Source organism: Bison bison, unplaced genomic scaffold (assembly GCF_000754665.1).
Source record: "Bison bison bison isolate TAMUID 2011002044 unplaced genomic scaffold, Bison_UMD1.0 scf7180017864093, whole genome shotgun sequence".
NCBI classification, from domain to species: Eukaryota; Metazoa; Chordata; class Mammalia; order Artiodactyla; family Bovidae; genus Bison; species Bison bison.
In genome coordinates this window covers 1,623,102-1,640,160 of record NW_011494665.1, presented here as the reverse complement: position 1 = coordinate 1,640,160, position 17,059 = coordinate 1,623,102, and the positions used below count along the sequence as shown (strand labels likewise).

The 17,059-nt window shown below is 37.0% G+C and overlaps 1 protein-coding gene across 8 annotated transcripts in view; it reads right to left on the bottom strand.

Annotated features, from left to right (window-relative positions):
- ASH1L (ash1 (absent, small, or homeotic)-like (Drosophila)) overlaps positions 1 to 17,059 on the bottom strand; it is a 210,193-nt gene that overhangs the window by 116,310 nt on the left and 76,824 nt on the right. For all 8 annotated transcript variants that reach the window (XR_825127.1, XM_010838279.1, XM_010838278.1 and 5 more), the window contains one exon: positions 10,407 to 10,508. Coding sequence is in view for 7 of the 8 variants with exons in the window: in XM_010838279.1 (XP_010836581.1) it covers positions 10,407 to 10,508 (102 nt within the window). In the remaining variant the exon portion in view is untranslated. The remainder of the gene's footprint in view (positions 1 to 10,406; positions 10,509 to 17,059) is intronic.

Here is a 17,059-nt window from a genome sequence, read left to right as displayed (position 1 = left end):
GCTATTAACTGTATGGGGTTTCCCCTGTATATTACTTGTTGCTTTTCCCTTGCTGCTTTTAACAGCTTTTCTTTGTGTTTAATTTTTGTTAGTTTGATTAATATGTGAAAGAATTGGTGCTTTTCTTTTTAAATGGATGTCAGATTTTGTCAAATGTTTTCTCTTTAGGTACTTAGAAAATTGTAATTTTCTCACTTACTGTTAATTTCATAAGGGATTTTCTAATGTTAATCCAATCCTGTGTTTCTGGAATAAACTCACGTGGACGTGGTATGCTAAGCATTCAACATATTGAATTCAATTTGATAACATTTTGTATCATTTGCATTCATGCATAGGAACAATACTACTCTGTGTTTTCTGGTAATGTGTGTGTTGCTTGGTTTCAGAATCAGGGTGATGGTGGCCTCATAAAATGCATTGGGAAAATGTTTCTACTTTCTGGAATAGTTTTTGTATAATTAGTATTCTTCTTTTCTTTGCATGTTCATGATTAAAACTATTTGGGCTTTGAATTTTCATTACAGAAAGGTTTTAAACTATAGGTGGAATTTATTAAATAGATACGAGGCTATTTAGGCTATTTGTTCTTGAGTTTGTAAATGTTTTTTCTCTTTTTATCAAATTTATTGGCAAAAAACTGCTCATTACGCTCCCTTATTAGCCTCCTGTGGTATGTAGTAATTGCAGTGATATCCTTTCATTCTTGATACTGTTAATTCAGTTTCTTTTTTCTTAATCCTTTTGGCTAGAGTTCACACCTTTAAAAAAATTTTCAGATAAGGAATACACCTTCAGACACAGAAGGGCATGCAGAACACCAGCTACAAGAGTACCTGACCAAAGGAAAAGAATATACAGAACCATGCAAAACTCAGTAGGAGGAAGAAGGAACTAGGGGAAAAAACAGGAATGTTAGTAGGACTGGAGGTCCCCTTGGTGTGTGGGGGAACTGAAGCAGGGGTCTGATCCCCACATTAGGGCAACTGTCTGAGTCAGAAGAGAAACATTTAAAGCTGGGAGTGGAACAGCTGATCTGTGGCTATTCTCATTCACACCTGTGGAATGAGACTCAGACAGTCCTTGCTGCAGCCATACATACCCTGGACAGGGAAGCAGGTCCCCTGGAAAGTGCAGCACCTGGGAGCTGGAGTTTAGGGATTGTGGACCAATCCCAGGGTGAGGGCTGCTGTGAGTGAGGAGACTGTGGTGGGAAACGCCTGTGGAGGACAGCAGGCAGCCAAGGAAGCCAGGCGATACTGCTGAGTCATGTGTAGGGGGTGGAGCCATCACCACAGCCTCTCTCCTCACAGGCCAGCATGTGGAGATGGGAAGGAGGTTCAAAAGGGAGTGGATACGGGTACTTTCTACCCCCTTCTGATGCCTATGTCAGAAGCTTTCTCTATCTCCTTTATACTTTAGTAAAACTTCATTACACACACACACACAAAAAAGAATGTTTATAGAGAAAGGATGATACAAAAATATTGCAGACTTTTTGGATCCTTGAAGGCATTTAATGCATGCACTTCAACAAGAAATTAATTAAATGAACAACTCCAGCAACTCCTTAAAAGTGGAACTTAATCATGGAAACCATGCCTTAGGTATCATTTACCTTTGCTCTGTCTAAAATGTTTGTCTTGGCTAATCAGGTGTGCTTTGGGAATTCTGTGGGTGTTCTCCACCAATTCAATTGCCTTTCCTCTTCTCCCTTGCATCACCTCTGAGTGTTAGGCATTGTTGTTAATATGTAGCATGGAAACATATTGAACTTCTGTTGATATTTTTTTTTCTATTACAACTCTTAAAAGCTTTGTTGTTAGTTTGAAAAGGAGTTTTACAACATATCAATGCAAACTTTTCTTTTAATATTCTAATAAAAACACCTTTGAGAGTTACCTCTTCTGAGATAATATAATTTACACTTGTACAAAATTCATTTTGCTCTAAATTAAGGTAAATAAATAATTTGTGCAATATGTCCCACTCTCTCTGTGTGGTCTAACATTTTCCAAAGTAAGCTGTTTGTACTATTTCTTTCTTACTTTATTGTCATTTAAAACAATAATACATCAAAAAAAAAAAAAGGGAGTGGATAGATGTATACCTTTTGGGCTTCCCTGGTGGCTCAGAGGTTAAAGTGTCTGCCTGGAATGCAGGAGACACGCGTTCGATCCCTGGGTTGGGAAGATCCCCTGGAGAAGGAAATGGTAACCCACTCCAGTATTCTTGCCTGGAGAATCCCATGGACGGAGGAGCCTGGTAGGCTACAGTCCATGGGGTCGCAAAGAGTCAGACATGACTGAGCGACTTCACTTTCACTTTCATGGCTAATTCACGTTGAGGTTTGACAGAAAACAACAAAATTCTGTAAAGCAATTATCCTTCAATAAAAAAATAAATTAAAAAAGAATTTTTTCAGTAAACCAGTATAAGCTTTCAGCAATTTTTCTATGCTATTTATTTTTACTCTTGTATTTGTCAAATTTTCTTCTGCCTAACTTGGGTTTAACTTGCTGTATAGTCTTTAGCTTCCTACAGGTGAGAGTTTGGGCTACTGACCTAGACCTTTATTATTTTATAATGTAACTCTATAAAGCTAAGAACACAGACTTAGCTATACCCTGTAAATTTTTATGTATTATCATTTTTATTCAATTTAAAAGATATTTCTGGACTTCCCTGGTGGTACAGTAGATAAGAATCTGCCTCTGAATGCAGGAGACATAGGTTTGATCCTTGGTCTGGAAAGATTCCACATGGCGAGGGGGTAACTAAGCCTATGAATCGAACTACTGAAATGTACCCACCTACAGCCTGTGCTCTACAACAACAGAAGTCACTGCCAAGAAAAGCTCACGCAGCACAGTGAAGAGTAGTCCCTGCTCACTAAAACTACAGAAACCTTTGTGCAGCAACAAAGACCAATCATAGTCAAACAAATAAACAAAACAAATAAAATATTTAAACAAATTAAAAAAAATTCTATCTGTGCTTTCCTCTTTGACTTATGCGGTATTTAGAAGTGTGTTGTTGGGCTTCCCTGGTGGCTCAGTGGTAAATAATCCACCTGGCAATGCAAGAGACATGGGTTTGATCCCCAGTCCAGGAAGATTCCACACAATGCAGAGTAACTAAGCCATGTGCCTCAAATACCGAGCTCATGAACCACAACTACTGAAGCCTGGGTCCTAGAATTCATTCTCCACAACAAGAGAAGCGATGAGAAACCTGTGCACTGCAACGAGAGAGTGGCCCCAGCTGACGCAACTACAGAAAAAGCTCATGAAGCAACAAAGACACAGCACAGTCATAAATACATACATAATTTTTTTAAAAAAAGAGATGTGTTGCTAAATTTTCACGTTTTGGGGGGGATGTCAAGATACCTTGTGTTACTTAGTAACACAAGTTATTTGTGTTACTGAATTCTAATTCAATTTCACTGCGTTCTTAAAATATATTCTATATGATTTCAATCTTTTAAAGTTTATTAAGAAGCTTTACAGCCCAGAATATGATAAAAGCTTGGTATAATTTCACATGAATGTCAAAAGAATACGAGAACAGGGTGTTGTCTATTTACTTATTGACAATTCCTGGAATGCTTCGATTCTTTGGTAAAGCCATGTTTCCAACTAGCATGACTTTTCTGTGTGAAGAACATTTCTAGTACTGTAAACCTGCTGACAACAAATCTTTTAAGTTGTTTTTCTGATTATGTTTATTTTGCCTTCATCTGTGAAGGGTATTTTTCTGGTTCAAGAATTTTAAACTGATACTTTTTTTTTCCCTGTCAGCATTTTAAAGACATCATTGCATTATCTTCCTGGTTAGGATTTGTGGAACTTCATGGACCTATGGGTTTACAACGTTCATTAAACTATTAATTAATTATGGAAGATTATTTTTCAAATGATTTTTATTCCTAACTCCCTCCTTGTAAGACTCAGATCCTATGTATGTTGGCCTTCCTGATATTGTACAAGTTAATAAAACCGCGTTCATTTTATATCAGTCTTCTTACCCCACATTTACACTTCATTTTTATTATTTAAAAAAAATTTTTGGCCGTGCTGGGTCTTTGTCATGGCATGTGGGCTTTCTCTAACTGCAATGCATGGGCTTAGTTGCCACAAGGCATGTGAAATCTTAGTTCCCCGACCAGGGATCCAATCTGCGTCCCCTGCATTGGGAGGGTGTGTTCTTAACTACTGGACAACAAGGGAAGTCCCTACACTTCATTTTAGATAGATTTTAATAGTATTGCTTCAAGTTCAAAGAATTTTTCTTCTGGAGTGTCTATCTACTGTTGTCCCATTCAGTGAAATTTTCATTTCAGATATTTATCATCTAAAGAAGTTAACCCTAGATTTTTAAAATAGTTTCCATATTCACTATTCACTATATTCATGTTTTCCTTTAAATCCTCAAAGATAGCTATTTTAATATATTTGTCTGTTAATTCCATCACATACTATTTCTGTGCCAGTTCCCACTATTATTCCATGTTTCATTTAGTCATATTTTCTTGCTTCTTGGCATGTCTATTAATTTTTGATTGATGCCAAATGCTATAATGATACATTGTTAAGTGTTTCAATTTTGCTGTCTTCCTTTTTAAAATGTTAAGTTGGACAAATTGAATATACATAGTTCTGGTTGATTCATCTGCCTTTCAATTCAAAGATAAAGGCTGGCATTCCTGTGTTGCTAGAGTAAATGCAAATACCAGGTAAACCAAGATCAAGGATACCTAATCAAAAAAGAAACTCAGCTTTACAATGAAGAGAAATTAAATTTTCCTTTGGCTCTGCAAGGCAACTGGAGGCACTACCAATCTACAACAAAATTTTATTCATATTTTTCTTTGTCTCACAGGCAATATACATCTGCACAAGACACAGAAGGTGAGTGTGAGCTTGTGTTCAGGAACTCTTTCTTCTGCTTCACCCAAAGCTAAAACTGAAATAAGGATCCAACTTCTGTGATAGATTTGTTTCTATCTGCTCTTGCACTGGAGTCACCATTAGGGTGTTACACATTCATGAAGGGAAATCTGATGGAAACCTCTGTCTGCTAGAGTCCTAGGCTTTGCGCTTTGTCTCTTATCAACTGAATGTGTTCCAATAAGCAGGCTCAATATCACTAGGACTCAAGCAGGTGTCAAAGACCTCTAATGCTATTTGTTTTTGTTGAATCAAGCTTTCTGGACATTTCTGGTTTTCTATTTACTTATTTCAAAATTCAGCAAGGTATTAAGAAATGTTTCCCACATTGTATTTAGTTTCAGGCATCAAGAAGATTGTTTACTCTGCACATCTAATCTACCACACTGGTGGAAATAAAGAGCTCTAATTTATTTCAGTGTAACCTGAATTCTAATAGTCTCCTTTCCTCACCTAAAGCCTCCAAACTGCTCTAACTTTACATCTGTTTTTCAAAAAATCCGTTCCCCAATCATTTTACACTTTCTGTCTACACCTTTCTTGACTTCCGTATAACATCTGACATTAAGAGGCTTCTATGACATGTACTCTTTACTTTTTATATTAAAAAAACTATTTAAAATTTTATGGCATTCACTGACATCTTTTAATCTACTTTCTTCTCAAATCTAACGTATCTTAAACCTCCAACTCTGTCATCTTTTCAAATTACACTTTCTCTCTGGGCAACCTCATTCACTGCCAGATTCAAGTTTATATACACACTGCTAGATCCGTATCTCTACCACAGGCATCATAAACTATAAACCACACCTTCCAAATGGCTAACATTTCTATCTCAATAACCCAAAGACAGTTTAATATATCCAAACCTAAAGCCATTATCTGCTGTCTCTACACACTTCTCAAGCAACAGTCCATTTTCCATACTGTAATGTTATGCATTTTTCTAAAATGCACATGTGGCACATTATATTATTATTCATAAATATCTGCTTGCTCCTCCCTTGGTAGGATTATACTTCCCATACTTCTTTGACATAAGACTTAATCATGTGACTTGCTTTGGCACTAAAATGTGAGAAGTAATGTATATTACCTCTGGACAGAACTTTTAAGAGCTATTTAGTGCATCACTATGGTCCTTCACTCTTTTTCATAAGACAAGTAACACTCCAGACAGATAGAAGCTGCTCCATCAGACTCGATACTAGAGAGAAGATAACATGGAGCAGAACCATCATGGTCAAACAGCATGAACAAAAAATGTCTTTGTTGTTTTTTTTTTTTTTTTGGAGGTGACAAATCCAACAGTTTATTTTTTCTTTAACAAAATCTTAGCGCTTTCTCCCTGTAGCCCCGCTTCCATGTGGAAGGAGGTGAGCAGAGACCAGGCAGACGCCTGAGGCACCTCAACCTTTTCTTGTGGTGAGTGACCTCCCTTGAGGCCTCTGGCTTCCGGCTGTTACGGCTGTTACCTTACTGTCGGGTTACGGTGGAATGAAGGGGCATAGGGAGCCCTGGACGGGGCATGGGGCCAGCCTCGCTCAGCCTGTGGCATCGTCCCCGCCCACTGGGCGCTCTGGAGAGTCGCCTGGGTCTCCTGAGACGGAGTTGGTGCTGGAGAGCCGGAAGCACTCGCCAAAGTCCAACTTCTTAAAACACAGCTGCTTCCATACCGACCAGCACGTAATTCATGACGCACACACAGACGAGAGGAGGGTTTCTGACGGCGGTTCTGGCGCCGTCTAGGGGGGAGGGCAGAGGAAGGAAAGGCGGCATTTCACTCCTCCGTCCCGTCAGCGTCTTGAAGAGCAGCTGGGGCGCAGCGACAGCCCCTCAATTCCTCAGGCCGGGGGCGCAGGCGAAGACCCCAGTCCACACGTGTCATTTTCTTCTCGTTAACAGTTCAGAGCTATTTCAGTATCAGTGATAAAAGGGCTGATATGTGTGTGTTAGTCGCTCAGTTGTGTCCGACTCTGCGACCCCATGGACTGTAGCCCAGCCCAGCTCCTTTGTCCGTGGGATTCTCCAGGCAAGACTACTGGAGTGGGTTGCCATTTCCTTCTCCTGTCTTTGTTGTTTTAAGTCACTGAAATTCTGGTTTTTTTTTTTTTAGCACTGCAAAAGTTAGCTTATTCTGGTTGATATGATACATCAAATACTTTTCCTTGTTCAAAATCCTTTGATAGCTCCCAACTGCATCTATAATAAAATCTCAATTCTGTCAAATAAGAAAATACACCGTATCTAATAAAATCCATTATTACTTTCTCAACTTCATGTCCTTGTCCCACTCGTCTACTCAAATTATAGTAGCATATAGGTCACATTTTCAGTATGTCAGTGGTTAGTAGTTGAGTGCCTCTGTGTGTCATAACATTTTGTATACCGGCCTGTTATAAAATTTAACTTTTTAATTGGTGAATACGTCTGAATCCTTGAGGGCAGGAACCTTATTTTATTCATGCTTGTATCCCCAGTGCTCTGTACATATAGTAACCCTAAATAAGTATTATTTACTAAAATAAAACATTTTGGTGATTTTCTTCATAGGTGTGTCTCTTATTGAAATCTAACTCATTTTTTTCTTTGGGAGTTGGCAAACCTCTTCTTTAAAAAGATAGTAAATATTTTAAGACTTTTGAGGACACATACAATTTCTTGCACATATTATACTTTTTTTTTTCCCTTTAAGAAAATAAAAAAAATCCTTTAAAAATGTAAAATCAATTCTTAGCTTGAAGACTGAACAATAAAGATGCTCTGGACAACACTTAGTCCATAGGCTGTGGTTTGCTGAACCCTGATCTAGGCTGATACCATCAAAAGTAGTCACGCATTGTGAAAGAGTTTAAAAGTCTCCCCAAAGTAGTATAAACCACAAAGTACTATGAGACAAAACTATCATTGCTATTTCAACTCCACTGTATCTTTGGCACTATGGTACTAATAAAAATTTCAAATATGGTGAAGATAATAATCAAATAAAAATTAAATACCATATTGATATAATTTGACAGTGAGGCCTTATGCTGATGAAGAAATTAAATTTTCTGATGTTGGCGCTAGTGGTAAAGAATTCGCCTGCCAGTGCAGGAGACAGAGGAGATGCAGGTTCAATCCCTGGGTTGGGAAGATCCCTGGAGAAGGAAATGGCAACCCACTCCATATTCTTCCCTGGAGAGTCCCATGGACAGAAAAGCCTGGCGGGCTACAGTCCACAGGGTCATAAAGAGTTGGACACGACCATACACCACAATCAAAGGTCATTAAATGATCTGCTAAGCAAAACCACATGGACAGAAAGCTAAGAAATAATATGTCACTTCCTTGCTAAAACTTTCAAAGGCTTCTAAGTGTTATCAATAAGACTCTACATGACTGGTCCTCACATACCTTTCCAGCTTCATATTCAGTTGCTGTCTTTACTCCAACCACACTGGCTCCTTAATTTTTTAAAGTTACTGCTCTCCGCTTTACATATATAACTCCCATTGCTGGGAATGAAACTATCACTCCCCATTTTGCCTGATAATACTGATAAATTAAAAATGATTTCCTACTAATAGAGATGCAAATTTAGAGAATGGACTTGTGGACAGAGCGGGTGACAGAAAGTGGGACAAATTGAGAGAGTAGCATTGATGTATATATACTACCATGCGTAAAATCGTGGGAAGCTGCTGTATAGCACAGGGAGCTCAGCATGGTGCTCGAGATGACCTAAAGGGGAGGGATGGGGGATGGGTAGGAGGGAAGCTCAAGAGAGAGGGGATACGTGTATACTTACAGTTGATTCATGTCATTGTACAGCAGAAACTAACACAACATAGTAAGGCAATTATCCTCCGACTTATAAATTAATTAAAAAAAAAAACTCCATCATTTCCTACTCTCCAATCCTCTAAAAAGGTAGAAGACAATTATCATTCTCTGTTTTTTTTTTTTTTTGGTAAACACACATACTATCAGTAAGAAGAAAACTGAGAGCACAATCTGTATATTGTATAAAGTATACAGATATGTTATACTGTATGAAGAGGTTAGTATAGTGTTAGTTGCTCAGTCATGTCTGACTCTCTGAGATCCCACAGACTATAGCCTGCCAGGCCCCTCTGTCTGTGGAATTCTCCAGTCAAGAATACTGGAATGGGCTGCCATGCCCTTCTCCAGGGGATCTTCCTAACCCAGGGACTAAACTCAGGTCTCCCACATTACAGGCAGATTCTTCACTGTCTGAGCCACTAGTGAAGCCCCATGAAGAGGTTATATATATTAAAATACATAAATGACAACTTTTAACAGTTGATTTGAAATAAACATTAATAGAGGTTCTTCTTACAACCTCAAATTGTTTCACAAATCTCAAAGATGTATAAATGCTACTGGAAACTATCACTGTACTAGACAACTTTATATATATCTAAGTCTTTATTAGATAGCTCCAATCTACAGTCCCCATTATATTACATACCCCATTATCTCAATTCAACTTTCAAAATCTCTATTTTTGTGTCTGCCTATCTTTGTAACTATTCATTTTGAATTATCCCTTTAAACTACATCAAAATCACTATACCTCTACAAACTTTCAGTTATAAGATAAATACTAAGGATGCAATATACAACATAAGTAAAATTAGCACTGCTGTATGTTATATATTAAAGTTGTTAAGACAGTAAATCCTAAGAGTTATCATCACAAGGAAAAAATGTGTCTCTTATTTTGTATCTGTTTGAGATGATGGATGTTCACTAAACTTATTGTGGTGACTTTTTCATGATATAAGTAAGTAAAATCATTAGGCTGTACACTTTATACAGAGCATATTATATCTCAATAAAACTGGAAGAAAAAAATAAAATCACTGTATCTCATGGAGTATGCTTAATTGGACATAAAAGGGGTAAAAGGGGACTACTGTTTTATTGTTTCAATGTGTGGGTGCTAAGTCGCTCAGCTGTATCTGACTCTTTGTGGTCCCATGGACTAGCCAGACAGGCTAATTTTTTAAACTTAGGCAAGAATACTGGACTGGGTAGCCATTCCCTTCTCAAAGGGATCTTCCCAACCAAGGGATCGAACACGGGTCTCCTGCATTTGCAGGCGGATTCTTTACCATCTGAGCCACCAAAGAAGCCCTGTTTTTTCAATATACATTATTATTCTCATATTGCAGGACCATTTACTTGTTTTTTCTATAGTATTATACTCCAAGGCAATTTAAATTGTAGTCTATAGTGTAAATCTATTGTAAGGGAGTTCCCTGGTGGTCTAGCGGTTATGATTTGGCTTAGAGGTTCAATCCCTGGTCAGGAAACTGAGATCTCCCAAGCTACACAGCAAGGCGAGGCCAAAAAAGGAAAAATATATATATATATTTTCCAAATCTGTTCACAAGTAACAGATGGGAAATTATCTTAAGAGTCTATTAAAACAATAGCCCTTACCTGTTGAAGAAGTACTCTCAGATGAAGATCTCTTTCGTGCAGGGCTACAGTTTGTGCTCTCTGATGGTCGCTGGGAAGACTTATCTGAGGCTGGCTGGGAACCTGGAGAGACAGGAAAAGACAGAAATCATAGGAAAATCCAAGTCCAGAAATAATGTGAAACCATTCTGTGTTAGAACTGTAATATTTTAGCTGTTGCCACTGCAATTCTCTGTAATAATACGACTTTAAAGCTGACAGTAAGAGTACATTACTTGAAGGAGAAATCACACTGGATGTTGTGCACAGAATTTCACAGGTCTCATATACATAATTTACATTAACAGAGGAAAAACTAGTTATAGTGGAAGGATGAAAAAATATATAATTTAGTTTTTATGTATTACCACTATCAAACATATTATTAAGATATCTATTGATAAAAATCACTAGCAATAATCTGATCAACTCTGTTCCTGATTATTGATTCAAATTCATCATATAAACTGACAAAACTACAATGCAATTAATTAGGAACAACTGATGCGAGAAAAGCAGGTCCAACCTGAGCATTTTACTTAATAGAATCAGAGATGAAAATTAAAAGCTGAACCTCAAATCCACACACGCCACATAATCCAGAGAGATCATTCAGAGGGAATTTGTGATTATCTATGCAACAGACTAAACCTCCTTTATTACTTACACTTAAGGTCCCTTGGTTATACACATAAAAGTTCATGAAGATAAAGAAACTCCATTTCCTTCAAAGAAAAAAAAGGCTCATACTCTTCTCAAAAACCTCAAATAAATGCAGCATAATTTACAAAACTCTTACTCAAGAGAAAGTATGTCATTCAGGAAAGATTATTTTCCTGAGTAAAATATACTTGGTTCTGATACTGGACTTCTTATACCCTGAAAAAGCCACTTGTTGAGAATACATATTGAGCAACTATTTGTCAAAAAACTAGTAGCGGTCTGAAATGTTCACTTTTAACTTGAAAAAACAAAGTCTTACACATAACTGGAGGCTCAAAAGGTACAAGAAATTAAATATCTGAAGATGAGATTTTTTTTTAAAGATCTGTTTCTAAATCAGAGTTAACTCCTTACTGAAATGACTAAATGACTGACTGACAAACAGGACAACTTGAAAATAGAAGAATTCACTGGAGCTAAGTTTCTAATATTTCTGTTTCTGGAAGAAAAATAGTAAACCATGAACTTTGTTTTAATCACTCAGTGTCTTAAATCACATCACTATAAATATTCTTTCAAGCAGGCTTTTTTAGCATTGCTCTGGTGAGATATAAGATTATGTGTTGCCATTCAAGAATAACAAGTTACATTTGGGGGAAATTGATGTTACGATAGAATATCCCATTTTGGAAACACAGTGATGACTACTGTAAGCTATAATTAAGGAGCAAGACTATTTATTGTTGAATCTTAAAAACAGATACAAAGGGATTTTTAAAAACCAACAATAAATCCCGCTACAATGTGGTTCAGATAAGATTTCCATTAAAGAGCTAAACTATCACAATAAAATATCTAAGAAGTAAAAGCCCAGGCATCAGTGAAGACATAAGTTTAAGCATTAATACTGAAAAATTCCTATGCTGGACAGGACAGATATATTTCCTACTCAGACACACAGCCAAGACAGAAGACAACAGTGGCCAAGAAGCTTGAGACATCACTGAACTCTCTTTATCATTATTCTCCTGATGAATGGGCAATCTTAGATTAAGCACTAGGGAAAGAAGGGATTGGAGAGCACTTTTTATCAAGTCTTCTCTCTGTTATAAACTTACATTTATTGAGTATAGTTTATATGTTTGGCACTATGCTAGACGTTGTGGAGGTGGGTGAGGGAGAGACAGTAAAAACAGTGTAATAGTTTCTGCCCTCAAGGAGCTTATTTAGGGTCTTGTATGTTATCATGTATTACACTTCAGGTGGCATTTGAGCCATCCATTCTTGAGCTCCGTCTTCAGTTTCTAGGCTATTTGGCCACGTTTCCCAAATTTCTTGGTCATCTTCAAGAAAGTCTTGATGAAGGCTTCAACTATACCTTTGATCATCAGGATATCCTGAGAATCACCCTGCCTGGCCTCACCCACCTCAGGGTAAAAGAGGGTACAGGCACTTTCTTCAAAGCTCCTTCTTTTGGTGGCATCTGGAGCTGCAGAGGAGGCAGTGGGAGGTGGAATGGGGGTCAGATCCCCGGAGACCGTTATTGGCAGCTTTGTACAGCAATTCCTGAGAAACTGAAACAATTGAGAGAGAGATGGCTTAGCTCACTTAGCTTCGGAGCCATTTTTCATTTCCTGAAAGTAATGGAGGCCAGCAGCCTATTCTTAGGATGTAATAGGAAACGAATAAAACTTCATTCAGGAAGATCCTCATTTTTTATTTTAAAAAGTCTGAATTCCCTGTTCATACACAGTAGAGCTGTTCTTCACAATTTTTCATATCTAAGGGGGAATAAAGTTGTATCCCTGAAGATACAGATCTCTAGGGCTTGATAATTAGCTGATCTAGACCTTTATTTCACTTAAAAACATTGCTTACAGGAGGAGTAAGAGGAGGAGGGTGAGGATACCTGAGGGAAAAAAACATTAACTAACGATGTAAAGCAATCAAGTTTAAGACTAGAAAATGATGATATAAACTTACACGAAAGAGCTAAATAACCTGTTAAAGACTTTCAAAAGCATGTTAAAACTGGCCTAATAACAGAAATCATAAAACATGTTCTCTAATACTACCAGAAACACAATGTTTTATAAGTGCCATTATGCAATTGGGTGGATAGGGGAGAACAAGACAATGCCCAGAGAATGAGTATGCTCATTTCAAGAGACCAACATACTTCCGCTTCAGAATGCAATGCAGAGTGGAGTGTAGCAGTGTTAAGCACATGAACTATAGAGCGCAGTATCCTGAGTTTGACTCCTGGCACTGCTATGAATTGAAAAATAAGTTCTAGGCAAGTAAACATACTGGAATGTGCACTTAATAAAGCATTTTTAACTGACATGGTTGTTTTGAGTTCCAAAATGACATAATGTAAAAAACTCAGAAGGCTTTGACAGATTTTTTTTTTTTGACATTTGTTTTTTTATTTATTTTTATTTTATTTTTTAACTTTACAATAACAGATGTTATATTAATTGGCTCCTTAGATTTATCATAGAACTTTTAGACTCTAAATACTTAATAATGTCATTGATATGCATAGACAAACACTCAATATTAAAATTAAAGAGGGACAGAGCCTTGCATCCAATTAGGAACCAGAACTATTCGAGAATGTCAAGCATCTATCTTAAACATAAAGAAGTACTAGTAAAATAAGTACTTCTAATTAAGAAGTACTATTAAGATAGGTAACTCCAGGGCTGGTAGGTAATCATAAGGTTGGAAAAAGCTCCTCTGAAGTGTATCTCCTAATTCACTGACTCTTCATCACAGCTTCTCCAGGTTTGGGATTATATCAATAAAATACAATGTACTCAAAGGATGAGTCAGAACCAGAAAGTGTTTGGTTCTCTGTTCAGCTCTGTACCAGTGGAGAAAGTAGTTTTCTGCTTCTGTTGTTTGGCTCTTTGGTTCTTCTAAATCATGGCTGATTCCTTAAAGGAGTTATTGCCCTGTTATCATCTCCATCCTGTGATGAATATTTGTTCATGTGTCATCAGTGGTCATTTTATGATGAGATGAGATTGGGCACATTCAGGGTGGTATGGCCGTACCATCAGCGGTCATTTTAGATCTGCCTGGAGGGATAAGTGAAGACTCTCCACTCCTCACAAGACAGGAGGTATGTTTGTATTCCAATTCATGAAAATCTGATACTTCCTCAAAGAATACACATGGGGAACACATATACTTCTAAATATCGGAGAATTCTCATGGAAATGAGTTCTCATTTTTCATTACTTCAGAAGCACAGAATACTAATGGGAACTCCTCAATTCACTATTTGGTAGAAACCCTACTGAGTGTCTCATCACTCAGATAACAGCTTCAGAAATATATTTAGGAATTCTATACATATAAATGAAGGAAAGAGAAATTAAAGATAAATCACAAAAGTAGTATGTAAATAGAACTGGAATTTAACATAAATGTAAGGTAAAAACTACAAGTAAATTATTTTCCTTCATTGAGACATTCATGTAAAAAAGAAGGTGGACTACTAACTAAGGAGGGAAACTGAAGAGAGACAATACTATTAATTGGGATAATAATAAGAAATTAAGAATTTAAAAAACCCTTGGAAATGTGAGGGAGCCTTGCAAGTGGTTTTGACTGTGGAATCTCTGGGTTTTTATTTGACCATTATTGGATGAACTTTTAAAGACAGAGACAGGTTTGGGGGAAACATCTGTGCCAAATTAGACAAAAAAGGAAAAGAGATGGTACTTTTATAGCAAAGTCATAAGATGAAACCATGGATAAGAATGTTGAAACTTAAGAAAGCAAAAAGAACATACCTACATTTAAAAGGGATTAAGAACCTGGAAATCTTTATATTATACACAAAAACATGCGGAAACCAAAAAGCTGTTCTCAAGTTGACTGGTCACAAGAGATCTTGACTGATGTCTACAGAGGACAAACTGAAACAAATCTAAGATAAAAAAGAAATAACTACATTTACAGATGCCTGGGTGTGAGGACAGAGTCATACAGACAAAGATATCTGCATAAATAGAAAAAATTCCTACTGGTAACAGTGTGCAGGAGAGGTGGAAGGCATCACAGAACACTGGAATAAAGTGTCAATGTAATTACTTCACTGAAGCCTTGAGTGTCCTAGGCTAAAATGTAAGCTGGCAAAAGAACACAGTGAATGAAACTGACAGCTGGTTGGATAAAACAGGCATTTCTTTAGTCTAAATCTACTATTAAAACTTTAACAACAACACAGTATGAGTTTTGGTTATACTCTGCTGAGAGTTCAGCACTATAATCCCCAGTAACTAGGGGATGGTTTAAATGAGCTGTTTCGGGTTTCTAATGCTATACGTATGTTTGGGTCAACTATGGAAAAACAGATTAACCACGCTAGACTCGGACACTGTGCAGTAATCAGTTCATAGACACTATAAATTTATTTTTAAATAACACATTTAAAAGTAATTTCTAAAATTTAAATTGCTCCTTCCCACCAAAACTTAAGCATGTCCCCAAATTCTAAGAAATTCCTCTTCTTCTATTATTTATAAGTCAAGACTACTGGTTATGTTTGTTAAATAGGACTGAATCAAAACTGGTTATAACTAAAATGGATGCCATAGGAGAAGAATATGAACATAAAATATCAACGATGTGGAAATCTCTGATCAAGTCTTCTTGTTTCCAGATTCAAGTTGTGAATCCTTTGCTATGGTTCACAGACCATAAGAATCCCGGAAGCTTCTTCTGAATGAGCTGAATGCTGAGATAAAAACTGGTTCCACAATAAAAACAGCTGTTTCCAATTGTGGGAAATTTATTTACTGAAAGCAATGCATTTCATCTGACTCACCAATTAAACGCAGTACAAGAATGATTCAGAGTCTGTGCTGGTGGATTTTTATGCTAAAAAGTCCATGTTTTTCTCCCTCCAATTAGGTTATTTCTCAGTGCCCAAATCAGATAATTCACTGAAATGGAATTCCTCTGGAAATTCCCAGAACTGTACTAATCACCACAATAAATTTTCTGATTTCATTGCCACATGTTCACACTTCACTTATGAGCGTATCTTATATATCACCCCAGAGAAACTGTCAGAAATCAGAAAATTCTGATCAACGTCACATTCAGTTAAAAAGAAAATAAGACTCAATATACTGTGCTTCAACCATTATGCTTCTACTATAGTAAATAAGCTTTTTCCAAACAAAAAGATTTGAAAAGACCCTGATGTTGGGAAGGATTGAAGGCAGGAGGAGAAGGGGACAACAGAGGATGAGATGGTTAGATGGCATCACCGACTCAATGGACACGAGTTTGAATAAACTCCAAGAGTCGGTGATGGACAGGGAGGCCTGGTGTGCTATGGTTCATGGGGTCACAGAGTCGGACACGACTGAGTGAACTGAACTGAACTGAATAGGTTGCAGGTTCTAGCACGGGAAGTTAGCTATGAATTGAAAATGCTGAAAACCATTGATTGTGTCTGACACTCCAGTCAGAAACTTCCTCACCAGTCCTATTTCATGTCTACTTAACAAAGATACTTAAATAAACAGAATTAGTTATCAAGAACTGGGTGAAACCAGAAACCTGGCCACATTTAAGAGTATAACTTTACTACAAGTTTATTTGCATCAAGCTGATTTTAGACTTTTAATATATAACAGTGTATTAATAGAACAGTATGAAAATTAAAAAATAAGCTATCATTTATAAAACAACTAGTTTTCTTTTCAAAGCTTTCTGAGATATGTTTAGTTCAAAACTGCTGAAGTGATTAAATCTGTTTGATTCCCTACAATGAAAACAAGGAGAGAAAGGTTAAATGCCTTGTTCTAGACTGTGGATCTATCATTTCTGCCTGTGCCCTGATCTGATTTATTCAACATAAATGATCAAATATGCCTGTTTTATTTTAACTAACCCTTATGATAAATCTACTCAACACAAATAGTAAAGAATATTTTTTATTTTTG